The sequence below is a fragment of the Mixophyes fleayi genome, chromosome 5 (assembly GCF_038048845.1).
Source record: "Mixophyes fleayi isolate aMixFle1 chromosome 5, aMixFle1.hap1, whole genome shotgun sequence".
Lineage (NCBI taxonomy): Eukaryota > Metazoa > Chordata > Amphibia > Anura > Limnodynastidae > Mixophyes > Mixophyes fleayi.
In genome coordinates this window covers 2,410,972-2,429,913 of record NC_134406.1, presented here as the reverse complement: position 1 = coordinate 2,429,913, position 18,942 = coordinate 2,410,972, and the positions used below count along the sequence as shown (strand labels likewise).

At 41.7% G+C, this 18,942-nt stretch overlaps 1 protein-coding gene across 1 annotated transcript in view; it reads left to right on the top strand.

Moving 5' to 3' along the window:
* LOC142158013 (ranBP-type and C3HC4-type zinc finger-containing protein 1-like) overlaps nt 1–18,942 on the top strand; it is a 74,692-nt gene that overhangs the window by 10,720 nt on the left and 45,030 nt on the right. Inside the window, exon 8 of the mRNA XM_075211580.1 lies at nt 1,681–1,854. Coding sequence (XP_075067681.1) covers nt 1,681–1,854 — 174 coding nt within the window. The remainder of the gene's footprint in view (nt 1–1,680; nt 1,855–18,942) is intronic.

Here is an 18,942-nt window from a genome sequence, read left to right as displayed (position 1 = left end):
GTGATGTGTCAGTGAGGACAGGGCTGCATGTGACAGGAGCAGTGACATGATGTGAGGAGGGGAATGGAGGCAGCAGGAAGCCACAGACTGAGAGTTATATAGTGGAAGGAGCAGGGTCCCCAGCAGCACAGAGTATATCAGGAGATGAGTGATGTGTCAGTGAGGACAGAGCTGCATGTGACAGGGGCAGTGACATGATGTGAGGAGGGGAATGGAGGCAGCAGTAAGCCACAGACTGAGAGTTATATAGTGGAAGGAGCAGATGATTTGAGGCTCCTGGCAACCTGCATCTGACTTGTTTTTTACTGATTTAATAAAAATACACATTATATTATACTTACCAACTTTTTTCAGTTGGTGTCCGGGAGCCTCTTTGTGGCAGGTGGGGGGCGGGGCTCCGAAATCGCCCCCGTGACGTAATGACGCAAACCGCGTAATTTGACAGCGGGGGCGGGGCCAAATGCCGCGATTCCTGGAGAATCGCAGCATTTTGGCCCTAATTCGGGCAGATGCGGGAGATTGCCACACTCTCCCGGGAGTCCGGGAGACCTACCCGAAATGCGGGAGTCTCCCGGAATGGCTAGTATGCATTATATTGCATTGAAAATTTAATATAACGAATCACTAATACGTACCTAAACCTACACTACCACTTGGAGATAATTACCCTCCCTGTGCCGAGTGTCTCCGTGTCGGTGTGAAGCTGCGGGTGATGGTTAGAGCGTTAGAACCAGTGAGAAGCCGTGATTCCGGTCCTGTCGGTCACACATCACTTCTGCAGCCACTTTACAGTGGTGATGAGGTTTTAAGAAGTTTTACTGTCTTTTACGCATAAAATATATCCAATTAATGGAAGGGTTTTGTAATGTACCTGTGATGTGCAGTAATAGGTGTATGCCTGGCTCCGTCCTGTAGATTACTATGTGCTGTGGCCTCTTTACTGTGGTAAAGATTTTGTTTTGTTACATTTTGCATATAGGCAGAAGGCTGATTACAGAGAATGACTTGTGATATTTACCTAAGACTATATCCTATGAGTATAGAGGTTGTGTAAAGTGTCTCTGAGTTGTGTTTATTTAAAGACTTGAGTTGTATGATCTTCTCTCTCTCTGGAGTCGTATGTTCAAAGTACACCGAGCTGCCCAACACTTTATTACTCTGCGGAGACTTTATTAATATCCAAGACTCACAGATAACAGCTGCGGGGGATCCTGTGTTGTCAGTCTGGGTGTATACACATGGATATAGGAAGGGCACATGGAAAGCGTGATTCATATTGTAGGTTAAATGGTTAATGCTCCAATTATTAAAATAAAAATTTGGACATCACAAAAAAAATTCTGAAATGAATTCATTAAAAATATATTTATTCAGTTACTTTATTTTTATTGATGTTTAAATACAATCTTGTTAAAATAGTTTTTGTATGAAGTAAATAAAGCGCAGGCTGTGATGTTTAGCACAAGACGAGGATTTCCTTTCCATAAAGAAAATTGTAACAGATTCATTTCCTTTTAAAGTTAAAAATGATTTAGTTTCCGCGTTTCCCTATAATAAGCACCATGACAGTCCCAGGTGTATAACAGGGAAACACACTCTGCTCCTTCTCTGCCTGTTTATCAGAGTATTTCTTGGATCGCAGACTGACCCGTTCCTCCCTGTGCTGTTTCCTTTGTGTAGACGGGTTGGCCGTGTCCCGCATGCACATACATCAATAAACCCACCCGCCCCGGCTGCGAGATGTGTAGTGAGGACCGGCCATCAAACTACGTGGTGCCCGAAGAATATAAACCAGACGAGATGGAGCGGAGGAGACTCCAACAAGAGAAGGACGGATTACAGCAGTATAAGAAGGTGAGTTACATGTATGGTACTCACGTGTAATGTTATATGTACAGCAGTATAAGAAGGTGAGTTACATGTATGGTACTCACGTGTAATGTTATATGTACAGCAGTATAAGAAGGTGAGTTACATGTATGGTACTCACATGTAATATTATGTGTACAGAAGAGGATGCTGGGGCAGTATGTGGGAGTAGTGTACTCACATGTAATATATGTACAGCAGAGGATGCTGGGACAGTATGTGGAAGTAGTGTACTCACATGTAATATATGTACAGCAGAGGATGCTGGGGCAGTATGTGGGAGTAGTGTACTCACATGTAATATATGTACAGCAGAGGATGCTAGGACAGTATGTGGAAGTTGTGTACTCACATGTAATATATGTACAGCAGAGGATGCTGGGGCAGTATGTGGAAGTAGTGTACTCACATGTAATATATGTACAGCAGAGGATGCTGGGACAGTATGTGGGAGTAGTGTACTCACATGTAATATATGTACAGCAGAGGATGCTGGGACAGTATGTGGAAGTAGTGTACTGACATGTAATATTATATGTACAGCAGAGGATGCTGGGGCAGTATGTGGAAGTAGTGTACTCACATGTAATATTATATGTACAGCAGAGGATGCTGGGACAGTATGTGGAAGTAGTGTACTCACATGTAATATATGTACAGCAGAGGATGCTGGGACAGTATGTGGGAGTAGTGTACTCACATGTAATATATGTACAGCAGAGGATGCTGGGACAGTATGTGGAAGTAGTGTACTCACATGTAATATATGTACAGCAGAGGATGCTGGGACAGTATGTGGAAGTAGTGTACTCACATGTAATATTATATGTACAGCAGAGGATGCTGTCACAGTATGTGGAAGTAGTGTACTCACATGTAATATATGTACAGCAGAGGATGCTGGGACAGTATGGGGAAGTAGTGTACTCACATGTAATATATGTACAGCAGAGGATGCTGGGACAGTATGTGGAAGTAGTGTACTCACATGTAATATATGTACAGCAGAGGATGCTGGGACAGTATGTGGGAGTAGTGTACTCACATGTAATATATGTACAGCAGAGGATGCTGGGACAGTATGTGGAAGTAGTGTACTCACATGTAATATTATATGTACAGCAGAGGATGCTGTGGAAGTAGTATACTCACATGTAATATATGTACAGCAGAGGATGCTGGGACAGTATGTGGAAGTAGTGTACTCACATGTAATATTATATGTACAGCAGAGGATGCTGGGACAGTATGTGGAAGTAGTGTACTCACATGTAATATTATATGTACAGCAGAGGATGCTGGGACAGTATGTGGAAGTAGTGTACTCACATGTAATATTATATGTACAGCAGAGGATGCTGGGACAGTATGTGGAAGTAGTGTACTCACATGTAATATATGTACAGCAGAGGATGCTGGGACAGTATGTGGGAGTAGTGTACTCACATGTAATATATGTACAGCAGAGGATGCTGGGACAGTATGTGGAAGTAGTGTACTCACATGTAATATTATATGTACAGCAGAGGATGCTGTCACAGTATGTGGAAGTAGTGTACTCACATGTAATATATGTACAGCAGAGGATGCTGGGACAGTATGGGGAAGTAGTGTACTCACATGTAATATATGTACAGCAGAGGATGCTGGGACAGTATGTGGAAGTAGTGTACTCACATGTAATATATGTACAGCAGAGGATGCTGGGACAGTATGTGGGAGTAGTGTACTCACATGTAATATATGTACAGCAGAGGATGCTGGGACAGTATGTGGAAGTAGTGTACTCACATGTAATATTATATGTACAGCAGAGGATGCTGTGGAAGTAGTATACTCACATGTAATATATGTACAGCAGAGGATGCTGGGACAGTATGTGGAAGTAGTGTACTCACATGTAATATTATATGTACAGCAGAGGATGCTGGGACAGTATGTGGAAGTAGTGTACTCACATGTAATATTATATGTACAGCAGAGGATGCTGGGACAGTATGTGGAAGTAGTGTACTCACATGTAATATTATATGTACAGCAGAGGATGCTGGGACAGTATGTGGAAGTAGTGTACTCACATGTAATATATGTACAGCAGAGGATGCTGGGACAGTATGTGGAAGTAGTGTACTCACATGTAATATTATATGTACAGCAGAGGATGCTGGGACAGTATGTGGAAGTAGTGTACTCACATGTAATATATGTACAGCAGAGGATGCTGGGACAGTATGTGGAAGTAGTGTACTCACATGTAATATATGTACAGCAGAGGATGCTGGGACAGTATGTGGAAGTAGTGTACTCACATGTAATATTATATGTACAGCAGAGGATGCTGGGACAGTATGTGGAAGTAGTGTACTCACATGTAATATATGTACAGCAGAGGATGCTGGGACAGTATGTGGAAGTAGTGTACTCACATGTAATATTATATGTACAGCAGAGGATGCTGTCACAGTATGTGGAAGTAGTGTACTCACATGTAATATATGTACAGCAGAGGATGCTGGGACAGTATGGGGAAGTAGTGTACTCACATGTAATATATGTACAGCAGAGGATGCTGGGACAGTATGTGGAAGTAGTGTACTCACATGTAATATTATATGTACAGCAGAGGATGCTGGGACAGTATGTGGAAGTAGTGTACTCACATGTAATATATGTACAGCAGAGGATGCTGGGACAGTATGTGGAAGTAGTGTACTCACATGTAATATTATATGTACAGCAGAGGATGCTGGGGCAGTATGTGGGAGTAGTGTACTCACATGTAATATATGTACAGCAGAGGATGCTGGGACAGTATGTGGAAGTTGTGTACTCACATGTAATATATGTACAGCAGAGGATGCTGGGGCAGTATGTGGAAGTAGTGTACTCACATGTAATATATGTACAGCAGAGGATGCTGGGACAGTATGTGGGAGTAGTGTACTCACATGTAATATATGTACAGCAGAGGATGCTGGGACAGTATGTGGAAGTAGTGTACTGACATGTAATATTATATGTACAGCAGAGGATGCTGGGGCAGTATGTGGAAGTAGTGTACTCACATGTAATATTATATGTACAGCAGAGGATGCTGGGACAGTATGTGTAAGTAGTGTACTCACATGTAATATTATATGTACAGCAGAGGCTGCTGGGACAGTATGTGGAAGTAGTGTACTCACATGTAATATATGTACAGCAGAGGATGCTGGGACAGTATGTGGGAGTAGTGTACTCACATGTAATATATGTACAGCAGAGGATGCTGGGACAGTATGTGGAAGTAGTGTACTCACATGTAATATATGTACAGCAGAGGATGCTGGGACAGTATGGGGAAGTAGTGTACTCACATGTAATATATGTACAGCAGAGGATGCTGGGACAGTATGTGGAAGTAGTGTACTCACATGTAATATATGTACAGCAGAGGATGCTGGGACAGTATGTGGGAGTAGTGTACTCACATGTAATATATGTACAGCAGAGGATGCTGGGACAGTATGTGGAAGTAGTGTACTCACATGTAATATTATATGTACAGCAGAGGATGCTGGGGCAGTATGTGGAAGTAGTATACTCACATGTAATATATGTACAGCAGAGGATGCTGGGACAGTATGTGGAAGTAGTGTACTCACATGTAATATTATATGTACAGCAGAGGATGCTGGGACAGTATGTGGAAGTAGTGTACTCACATGTAATATTATATGTACAGCAGAGGATGCTGGGACAGTATGTGGAAGTAGTGTACTCACATGTAATATTATATGTACAGCAGAGGATGCTGTCACAGTATGTGGAAGTAGTGTACTCACATGTAATATATGTACAGCAGAGGATGCTGGGACAGTATGTGGAAGTAGTGTACTCACATGTAATATATGTACAGCAGAGGATGCTGGGACAGTATGTGGAAGTAGTGTACTCACATGTAATATTATATGTACAGCAGAGGATGCTGGGACAGTATGTGGAAGTAGTGTACTGACATGTAATATATGTACAGCAGAGGATGCTGGGACAGTATGTGGAAGTAGTGTACTCACATGTAATATTATATGTACAGCAGAGGATGCTGGGGCAGTATGTGGAAGTAGTATACTCACATGTAATATTATATGTACAGCAGAGGATGCTGGGACAGTATGTGGAAGTAGTGTACTCACATGTAATATTATATGTACAGCAGAGGATGCTGGGACAGTATGTGGAAGTAGTGTACTCACATGTAATATTATATGTACAGCAGAGGATGCTGGGACAGTATGTGTAAGTAGTGTACTCACATGTAATATTATATGTACAGCAGAGGCTGCTGGGACAGTATGTGGAAGTAGTGTACTCACATGTAATATTATATGTACAGCAGAGGATGCTGGGACAGTATGTGGAAGTAGTGTACTGACATGTAATATATGTACAGCAGAGGATGCTGGGGCAGTATGTGGAAGTAGTGTACTGACATGTAATATTATATGTACAGCAGAGGATGCTGGGGCAGTATGTGGAAGTAGTGTACTGACATGTAATATTATATGTACAGCAGAGGATGCTGGGGCAGTATGTGGAAGTAGTGTACTCACATGTAATATTATATGTACAGCAGAGGATGCTGGGACAGTATGTGTAAGTAGTGTACTCACATGTAATATTATATGTACAGCAGAGGCTGCTGGGACAGTATGTGGAAGTAGTGTACTCACATGTAATATATGTACAGCAGAGGATGCTGGGACAGTATGTGGGAGTAGTGTACTCACATGTAATATATGTACAGCAGAGGATGCTGGGACAGTATGTGGAAGTAGTGTACTCACATGTAATATATGTACAGCAGAGGATGCTGGGACAGTATGGGGAAGTAGTGTACTCACATGTAATATATGTACAGCAGAGGATGCTGGGACAGTATGTGGAAGTAGTGTACTCACATGTAATATATGTACAGCAGAGGATGCTGGGACAGTATGTGGAAGTAGTGTACTCACATGTAATATATGTACAGCAGAGGATGCTGGGACAGTATGTGGAAGTAGTGTACTCACATGTAATATTATATGTACAGCAGAGGATGCTGGGACAGTATGTGGAAGTAGTGTACTGACATGTAATATATGTACAGCAGAGGATGCTGGGACAGTATGTGGAAGTAGTGTACTCACATGTAATATTATATGTACAGCAGAGGATGCTGGGGCAGTATGTGGAAGTAGTATACTCACATGTAATATTATATGTACAGCAGAGGATGCTGGGACAGTATGTGGAAGTAGTGTACTCACATGTAATATTATATGTACAGCAGAGGATGCTGGGACAGTATGTGGAAGTAGTGTACTCACATGTAATATTATATGTACAGCAGAGGATGCTGGGACAGTATGTGTAAGTAGTGTACTCACATGTAATATTATATGTACAGCAGAGGCTGCTGGGACAGTATGTGGAAGTAGTGTACTCACATGTAATATTATATGTACAGCAGAGGATGCTGGGACAGTATGTGGAAGTAGTGTACTGACATGTAATATATGTACAGCAGAGGATGCTGGGGCAGTATGTGGAAGTAGTGTACTCACATGTAATATATGTACAGCAGAGGATGCTGGGACAGTATGTGGGAGTAGTGTACTCACATGTAATATATGTACAGCAGAGGATGCTGGGACAGTATGTGGAAGTAGTGTACTGACATGTAATATTATATGTACAGCAGAGGATGCTGGGGCAGTATGTGGAAGTAGTGTACTCACATGTAATATTATATGTACAGCAGAGGATGCTGGGACAGTATGTGTAAGTAGTGTACTCACATGTAATATTATATGTACAGCAGAGGCTGCTGGGACAGTATGTGGAAGTAGTGTACTCACATGTAATATATGTACAGCAGAGGATGCTGGGACAGTATGTGGGAGTAGTGTACTCACATGTAATATATGTACAGCAGAGGATGCTGGGACAGTATGTGGAAGTAGTGTACTCACATGTAATATATGTACAGCAGAGGATGCTGGGACAGTATGGGGAAGTAGTGTACTCACATGTAATATATGTACAGCAGAGGATGCTGGGACAGTATGTGGAAGTAGTGTACTCACATGTAATATATGTACAGCAGAGGATGCTGGGACAGTATGTGGGAGTAGTGTACTCACATGTAATATATGTACAGCAGAGGATGCTGGGACAGTATGTGGAAGTAGTGTACTCACATGTAATATTATATGTAAAGCAGAGGATGCTGGGGCAGTATGTGGAAGTAGTATACTCACATGTAATATATGTACAGCAGAGGATGCTGGGACAGTATGTGGAAGTAGTGTACTCATGTAATATTATATGTACAGCAGAGGATGCTGGGACAGTATGTGGAAGTAGTGTACTCACATGTAATATTATATGTACAGCAGAGGATGCTGGGACAGTATGTGGAAGTAGTGTACTCACATGTAATATTATATGTACAGCAGAGGATGCTGTCACAGTATGTGGAAGTAGTGTACTCACATGTAATATATGTACAGCAGAGGATGCTGGGACAGTATGTGGAAGTAGTGTACTCACATGTAATATATGTACAGCAGAGGATGCTGGGACAGTATGTGGAAGTAGTGTACTCACATGTAATATTATATGTACAGCAGAGGATGCTGGGACAGTATGTGGAAGTAGTGTACTGACATGTAATATATGTACAGCAGAGGATGCTGGGACAGTATGTGGAAGTAGTGTACTCACATGTAATATTATATGTACAGCAGAGGATGCTGGGGCAGTATGTGGAAGTAGTATACTCACATGTAATATTATATGTACAGCAGAGGATGCTGGGACAGTATGTGGAAGTAGTGTACTCACATGTAATATTATATGTACAGCAGAGGATGCTGGGACAGTATGTGGAAGTAGTGTACTCACATGTAATATTATATGTACAGCAGAGGATGCTGGGACAGTATGTGGAAGTAGTGTACTCACATGTAATATATGTACAGCAGAGGATGCTGGGGCAGTATGTGGGAGTAGTGTACTCACATGTAATATATGTACAGCAGAGGATGCTGGGACAGTATGTGGAAGTAGTGTACTCACATGTAATATATGTACAGCAGAGGATGCTGGGACAGTATGTGGAAGTAGTGTACTCACATGTAATATTATATGTACAGCAGAGGATGCTGGGACAGTATGTGGAAGTAGTGTACTCACATGTAATATTATATGTACAGCAGAGGATGCTGGGACAGTATGTGGAAGTAGTGTACTCACATGTAATATTATATGTACAGCAGAGGATGCTGGGACAGTATGTGGAAGTAGTGTACTCACATGTAATATATGTACAGCAGAGGATGCTGGGACAGTATGTGGAAGTAGTGTACTCACATGTAATATTATATGTACAGCAGAGGATACTGGGGCAGTATGTGGAAGTAGTGTACTCACATGTAATATTATATGTACAGCAGAGGATGCTGGGACAGTATGTGGAAGTAGTGTACTCACATGTAATATATGTACAGCAGAGGATGCTGGGACAGTATGTGGAAGTAGTGTACTCACATGTAATATTATATGTACAGCAGAGGATGCTGTCACAGTATGTGGAAGTAGTGTACTCACATGTAATATATGTACAGCAGAGGATGCTGGGACAGTATGTGGAAGTAGTGTACTCACATGTAATATATGTACAGCAGAGGATGCTGGGACAGTATGTGGAAGTAGTGTACTCACATGTAATATTATATGTACAGCAGAGGATGCTGGGACAGTATGTGGAAGTAGTGTACTGACATGTAATATATGTACAGCAGAGGATGCTGGGACAGTATGTGGAAGTAGTGTACTCACATGTAATATTATATGTACAGCAGAGGATGCTGGGGCAGTATGTGGAAGTAGTATACTCACATGTAATATTATATGTACAGCAGAGGGTGCTGGGACAGTATGTGGGAGTAGTGTACTCACATGTAATATATGTACAGCAGAGGATGCTGGGACAGTATGTGGAAGTAGTGTACTCACATGTAATATATGTACAGCAGAGGATGCTGGGACAGTATGGGGAAGTAGTGTACTCACATGTAATATATGTACAGCAGAGGATGCTGGGACAGTATGTGGAAGTAGTGTACTCACATGTAATATATGTACAGCAGAGGATGCTGGGACAGTATGTGGGAGTAGTGTACTCACATGTAATATATGTACAGCAGAGGATGCTGGGACAGTATGTGGAAGTAGTGTACTCACATGTAATATTATATGTACAGCAGAGGATGCTGGGGCAGTATGTGGAAGTAGTATACTCACATGTAATATTATATGTACAGCAGAGGATGCTGGGACAGTATGTGGAAGTAGTATACTCACATGTAATATTATATGTACAGCAGAGGATGCTGGGACAGTATGTGGGAGTAGTGTACTCACATGTAATATATGTACAGCAGAGGATGCTGGGACAGTATGTGGAAGTAGTGTACTCACATGTAATATATGTACAGCAGAGGATGCTGGGACAGTATGGGGAAGTAGTGTACTCACATGTAATATATGTACAGCAGAGGATGCTGGGACAGTATGTGGAAGTAGTGTACTCACATGTAATATATGTACAGCAGAGGATGCTGGGACAGTATGTGGGAGTAGTGTACTCACATGTAATATATGTACAGCAGAGGATGCTGGGACAGTATGTGGAAGTAGTGTACTCACATGTAATATTATATGAACAGCAGAGGATGCTGGGGCAGTATGTGGAAGTAGTATACTCACATGTAATATTATATGTACAGCAGAGGATGCTGGGACAGTATGTGGAAGTAGTGTACTCACATGTAATATTATATGTACAGCAGAGGATGCTGGGACAGTATGTGGAAGTAGTTTACTCACATGTAATATATGTACAGCAGAGGATGCTGGGGCAGTATGTGGGAGTAGTGTACTCACATGTAATATATGTACAGCAGAGGATGCTGGGACAGTATGTGGAAGTAGTGTACTCACATGTAATATATGTACAGCAGAGGATGCTGGGACAGTATGTGGAAGTAGTGGACTCACATGTAATATTATATGTACAGCAGAGGATGCTGGGACAGTATGTGGAAGTAGTGTACTCACATGTAATATTATATGTACAGCAGAGGATGCTGGGACAGTATGTGGAAGTAGTGTACTCACATGTAATATATGTACAGCAGAGGATGCTGGGACAGTATGTGGAAGTAGTGTACTCACATGTAATATTATATGTACAGCAGAGGATGCTGGGGCAGTATGTGGAAGTAGTGTACTCACATGTAATATTATATGTACAGCAGAGGATGCTGGGACAGTATGTGGAAGTAGTGTACTCACATGTAATATATGTACAGCAGAGGATGCTGGGACAGTATGTGGAAGTAGTGTACTCACATGTAATATTATATGTACAGCAGAGGATGCTGTCACAGTATGTGGAAGTAGTGTACTCACATGTAATATATGTACAGCAGAGGATGCTGGGACAGTATGTGGAAGTAGTGTACTCACATGTAATATATGTACAGCAGAGGATGCTGGGACAGTATGTGGAAGTAGTGTACTCACATGTAATATTATATGTACAGCAGAGGATGCTGGGACAGTATGTGGAAGTAGTGTACTGACATGTAATATATGTACAGCAGAGGATGCTGGGACAGTATGTGGAAGTAGTGTACTCACATGTAATATTATATGTACAGCAGAGGATGCTGGGGCAGTATGTTGAAGTAGTATACTCACATGTAATATTATATGTACAGCAGAGGATGCTGGGACAGTATGTGGGAGTAGTGTACTCACATGTAATATATGTACAGCAGAGGATGCTGGGACAGTATGTGGAAGTAGTGTACTCACATGTAATATATGTACAGCAGAGGATGCTGGGACAGTATGGGGAAGTAGTGTACTCACATGTAATATATGTACAGCAGAGGATGCTGGGACAGTATGTGGGAGTAGTGTACTCACATGTAATATATGTACAGCAGAGGATGCTGGGACAGTATGTGGAAGTAGTGTACTCACATGTAATATATGTACAGCAGAGGATGCTGGGACAGTATGGGGAAGTAGTGTACTCACATGTAATATATGTACAGCAGAGGATGCTGGGACAGTATGTGGGAGTAGTGTACTCACATGTAATATATGTACAGCAGAGGATGCTGGGACAGTATGTGGAAGTAGTGTACTCACATGTAATATATGTACAGCAGAGGATGCTGGGACAGTATGTGGAAGTAGTGTACTCACATGTAATATATGTACAGCAGAGGATGCTGGGACAGTATGTGGAGTAGTGTACTCACATGTAATATATGTACAGCAGAGGATGCTGGGACAGTATGTGGAAGTCGTGTACTCACATGTAATATTATATGTACAGCAGAGGATGCTGGGCAGTATGTGGAAGTAGTATACTCACATGTAATATATGTACAGCAGAGGATGCTGGGACAGTATGTGGAAGTAGTGTACTCACATGTAATATTATATGTACAGCAGAGGATGCTGGGACAGTATGTGGAAGTAGTGTACTCGCATGTAATATTATATGTACAGCAGAGGATGCTGGGACAGTATGTGGAAGTAGTGTACTCACATGTAATATTATATGTACAGCAGAGGATGTTGGGACAGTATGTGGAAGTAGTGTACTCACATGTAATATATGTACAGCAGAGGATGCTGGGACAGTATGTGGGAGTAGTGTACTCACATGTAATATATGTACAGCAGAGGATGCTGGGACAGTATGTGGAAGTAGTGTACTCACATGTAATATATGTACAGCAGAGGATGCTGGGACAGTATGTGGGAGTAGTGTACTCACATGTAATATATGTACAGCAGAGGATGCTGGGACAGTATGTGGAAGTAGTGTACTCACATGTAATATATGTACAGCAGAGGATGCTGGGACAGTATGGGGAAGTAGTGTACTCACATGTAATATATGTACAGCAGAGGATGCTGGGACAGTATGTGGAAGTAGTGTACTCACATGTAATATTATATGTACAGCAGAGGATGCTGGGACAGTATGTGGAAGTAGTGTACTCACATGTAATATATGTACAGCAGAGGATGCTGGGACAGTATGTGGAAGTAGTGTACTGACATGTAATATTATATGTACAGCAGAGGATGCTGGGGCAGTATGTGGAAGTAGTGTACTCACATGTAATATTATATGTACAGCAGAGGATGCTGGGACAGTATGTGGAAGTAGTGTACTCACATGTAATATATGTACAGCAGAGGATGCTGGGACAGTATGTGGAAGTAGTGTACTCACATGTAATATTATATGTACAGCAGAGGATGCTGGGACAGTATGTGGAAGTAGTGTACTGACATGTAATATATGTACAGCAGAGGATGCTGGGACAGTATGTGGAAGTAGTGTACTCACATGTAATATATGTACAGCAGAGGATGCTGGGACAGTATGTGGAAGTAGTGTACTCACATGTAATATTATATGTACAGCAGAGGATGCTGGGACAGTATGTGGAAGTAGTGTACTCACATGTAATATATGTACAGCAGAGGATGCTGGGACAGTATGTGGAAGTAGTGTACTCACATGTAATATTATATGTACAGCAGAGGATGCTGGGGCAGTATGTGGAAGTAGTGTACTCACATGTAATATTATATGTACAGCAGAGGATGCTGGGACAGTATGTGGAAGTAGTGTACTCGCATGTAATATATGTACAGCAGAGGATGCTGGGACAGTATGTGGAAATAGTGTACTCACATGTAATATTATATGTACAGCAGAGGATGCTGTCACAGTATGTGGAAGTAGTGTACTCACATGTAATATATGTACAGCAGAGGATGCTGGGACAGTATGTGGAAGTAGTGTACTCACATGTAATATATGTACAGCAGAGGATGCTGGGACAGTATGTGGAAGTAGTGTACTCACATGTAATATTATATGTACAGCAGAGGATGCTGGGACAGTATGTGGAAGTAGTGTACTGACATGTAATATATGTACAGCAGAGGATGCTGGGACAGTATGTGGAAGTAGTGTACTCACATGTAATATATGTACAGCAGAGGATGCTGGGACAGTATGTGGAAGTAGTGTACTCACATGTAATATTATATGTACAGCAGAGGATGCTGGGACAGTATGTGGAAGTAGTGTACTCACATGTAATATTATATGTACAGCAGAGGATGCTGGGACAGTATGTGGAAGTAGTGTACTCACATGTAATATATGTACAGCAGAGGATGCTGGGACAGTATGTGGAAGTAGTGTACTCACATGTAATATTATATGTACAGCAGAGGATGCTGGGGCAGTATGTGGAAGTAGTGTACTCACATGTAATATTATATGTACAGCAGAGGATGCTGGGACAGTATGTGGAAGTAGTGTACTCACATGTAATATATGTACAGCAGAGGATGCTGGGACAGTATGTGGAAGTAGTGTACTCACATGTAATATTATATGTACAGCAGAGGATGCTGTCACAGTATGTGGAAGTAGTGTACTCACATGTAATATATGTACAGCAGAGGATGCTGGGACAGTATGTGGAAGTAGTGTACTCACATGTAATATATGTACAGCAGAGGATGCTGGGACAGTATGTGGAAGTAGTGTACTCACATGTAATATTATATGTACAGCAGAGGATGCTGGGACAGTATGTGGAAGTAGTGTACTGACATGTAATATATGTACAGCAGAGGATGCTGGGACAGTATGTGGAAGTAGTGTACTCACATGTAATATTATATGTACAGCAGAGGATGCTGGGGCAGTATGTGGAAGTAGTATACTCACATGTAATATTATATGTACAGCAGAGGATGCTGGGACAGTATGTGGGAGTAGTGTACTCACATGTAATATATGTACAGCAGAGGATGCTGGGACAGTATGTGGAAGTAGTGTACTCACATGTAATATATGTACAGCAGAGGATGCTGGGACAGTATGGGGAAGTAGTGTACTCACATGTAATATATGTACAGCAGAGGATGCTGGGACAGTATGTGGGAGTAGTGTACTCACATGTAATATATGTACAGCAGAGGATGCTGGGACAGTATGTGGAAGTAGTGTACTCACATGTAATATATGTACAGCAGAGGATGCTGGGACAGTATGGGGAAGTAGTGTACTCACATGTAATATATGTACAGCAGAGGATGCTGGGACAGTATGTGGGAGTAGTGTACTCACATGTAATATATGTACAGCAGAGGATGCTGGGACAGTATGTGGAAGTAGTGTACTCACATGTAATATATGTACAGCAGAGGATGCTGGGACAGTATGTGGAAGTAGTGTACTCACATGTAATATATGTACAGCAGAGGATGCTGGGACAGTATGTGGGAGTAGTGTACTCACATGTAATATATGTACAGCAGAGGATGCTGGGACAGTATGTGGAAGTAGTGTACTCACATGTAATATTATATGTACAGCAGAGGATGCTGGGGCAGTATGTGGAAGTAGTATACTCACATGTAATATATGTACAGCAGAGGATGCTGGGACAGTATGTGGAAGTAGTGTACTCACATGTAATATTATATGTACAGCAGAGGATGCTGGGACAGTATGTGGAAGTAGTGTACTCGCATGTAATATTATATGTACAGCAGAGGATGCTGGGACAGTATGTGGAAGTAGTGTACTCACATGTAATATTATATGTACAGCAGAGGATGCTGGGACAGTATGTGGAAGTAGTGTACTCACATGTAATATATGTACAGCAGAGGATGCTGGGACAGTATGTGGGAGTAGTGTACTCACATGTAATATATGTACAGCAGAGGATGCTGGGACAGTATGTGGAAGTAGTGTACTCACATGTAATATATGTACAGCAGAGGATGCTGGGACAGTATGGGGAAGTAGTGTACTCACATGTAATATATGTACAGCAGAGGATGCTGGGACAGTATGTGGAAGTAGTGTACTCACATGTAATATTATATGTACAGCAGAGGATGCTGGGACAGTATGTGGAAGTAGTGTACTCACATGTAATATATGTACAGCAGAGGATGCTGGGACAGTATGTGGAAGTAGTGTACTGACATGTAATATTATATGTACAGCAGAGGATGCTGGGGCAGTATGTGGAAGTAGTGTACTCACATGTAATATTATATGTACAGCAGAGGATGCTGGGACAGTATGTGGAAGTAGTGTACTCACATGTAATATATGTACAGCAGAGGATGCTGGGACAGTATGTGGAAGTAGTGTACTCACATGTAATATTATATGTACAGCAGAGGATGCTGGGACAGTATGTGGAAGTAGTGTACTGACATGTAATATATACAGCAGAGGATGCTGGGACAGTATGTGGAAGTAGTGTACTCACATGTAATATATGTACAGCAGAGGATGCTGGGACAGTATGTGGAAGTAGTGTACTCACATGTAATATTATATGTACAGCAGAGGATGCTGGGATAGTATGTGGAAGTAGTGTACTCACATGTAATATTATATGTACAGCAGAGGATGCTGGGGCAGTATGTGGAAGTAGTGTACTCACATGTAATATTATATGTACAGCAGAGGATGCTGGGACAGTATGTGGAAGTAGTGTACTCGCATGTAATATATGTACAGCAGAGGATGCTGGGACAGTATGTGGAAATAGTGTACTCACATGTAATATTATATGTACAGCAGAGGATGCTGTCACAGTATGTGGAAGTAGTGTACTCACATGTAATATATGTACAGCAGAGGATGCTGGGACAGTATGTGGAAGTAGTGTACTCACATGTAATATATGTACAGCAGAGGATGCTGGGACAGTATGTGGAAGTAGTGTACTCACATGTAATATTATATGTACAGCAGAGGATGCTGGGACAGTATGTGGAAGTAGTGTACTGACATGTAATATATGTACAGCAGAGGATGCTGGGACAGTATGTGGAAGTAGTGTACTCACATGTAATATTATATGTACAGCAGAGGATGCTGGGGCAGTATGTGGAAGTAGTATACTCACATGTAATATTATATGTACAGCAGAGGATGCTGGGACAGTATGTGGAAGTAGTGTACTCACATGTAATATTATATGTACAGCAGAGGATGCTGGGACAGTATGTGGAAGTAGTGTACTCACATGTAATATTATATGTACAGCAGAGGATGCTGTCACAGTATGTGGAAGTAGTGTACTCACATGTAATATATGTACAGCAGAGGATGCTGGGACAGTATGTGGAAGTAGTGTACTCACATGTAATATATGTACAGCAGAGGATGCTGGGACAGTATGTGGAAGTAGTGTACTCACATGTAATATATGTACAGCAGAGGATGCTGGGACAGTATGTGGAAGTAGTGTACTCACATGTAATATATGTACAGCAGAGGATGCTGGGACAGTATGTGGAAGTAGTGTACTCACATGTAATATATGTACAGCAGAGGATGCTGGGACAGTATGTGGAAGTAGTGTACTCACATGTAATATATGTACAGCAGAGGATGCTGGGACAGTATGTGGAAGTAGTGTACTCACATGTAATATTATATGTACAGCAGAGGATGCTGGGACAGTATGTGGAAGTAGTGTACTCACATGTAATATATGTACAGCAGAGGATGCTGGGACAGTATGTGGAAGTAGTGTACTCACATGTAATATTATATGTACAGCAGAGGATGCTGGGGCAGTATGTGGAAGTAGTGTACTCACATGTAATATTATATGTACAGCAGAGGATGCTGGGACAGTATGTGGAAGTAGTGTACTCGCATGTAATATATGTACAGCAGAGGATGCTGGGACAGTATGTGGAAATAGTGTACTCACATGTAATATTATATGTACAGCAGAGGATGCTGTCACAGTATGTGGAAGTAGTGTACTCACATGTAATATATGTACAGCAGAGGATGCTGGGACAGTATGTGGAAGTAGTGTACTCACATGTAATATATGTACAGCAGAGGATGCTGGGACAGTATGTGGAAGTAGTGTACTCACATGTAATATTATATGTACAGCAGAGGATGCTGGGACAGTATGTGGAAGTAGTGTACTGACATGTAATATATGTACAGCAGAGGATGCTGGGACAGTATGTGGAAGTAGTGTACTCACATGTAATATATGTACAGCAGAGGATGCTGGGACAGTATGTGGAAGTAGTGTACTCACATGTAATATTATATGTACAGCAGAGGATGCTGGGACAGTATGTGGAAGTAGTGTACTCACATGTAATATTATATGTACAGCAGAGGATGCTGGGACAGTATGTGGAAGTAGTGTACTCACATGTAATATATGTACAGCAGAGGATGCTGGGACAGTATGTGGAAGTAGTGTACTCACATGTAATATTATATGTACAGCAGAGGATGCTGGGGCAGTATGTGGAAGTAGTGTACTCACATGTAATATTATATGTACAGCAGAGGATGCTGGGACAGTATGTGGAAGTAGTGTACTCACATGTAATATATGTACAGCAGAGGATGCTGGGACAGTATGTGGAAGTAGTGTACTCACATGTAATATTATATGTACAGCAGAGGATGCTGTCACAGTATGTGGAAGTAGTGTACTCACATGTAATATATGTACAGCAGAGGATGCTGGGACAGTATGTGGAAGTAGTGTACTCACATGTAATATATGTACAGCAGAGGATGCTGGGACAGTATGTGGAAGTAGTGTACTCACATGTAATATTATATGTACAGCAGAGGATGCTGGGACAGTATGTGGAAGTAGTGTACTGACATGTAATATATGTACAGCAGAGGATGCTGGGACAGTATGTGGAAGTAGTGTACTCACATGTAATATTATATGTACAGCAGAGGATGCTGGGGCAGTATGTGGAAGTAGTATACTCACATGTAATATTATATGTACAGCAGAGGATGCTGGGACAGTATGTGGGAGTAGTGTACTCACATGTAATATATGTACAGCAGAGGATGCTGGGACAGTATGTGGAAGTAGTGTACTCACATGA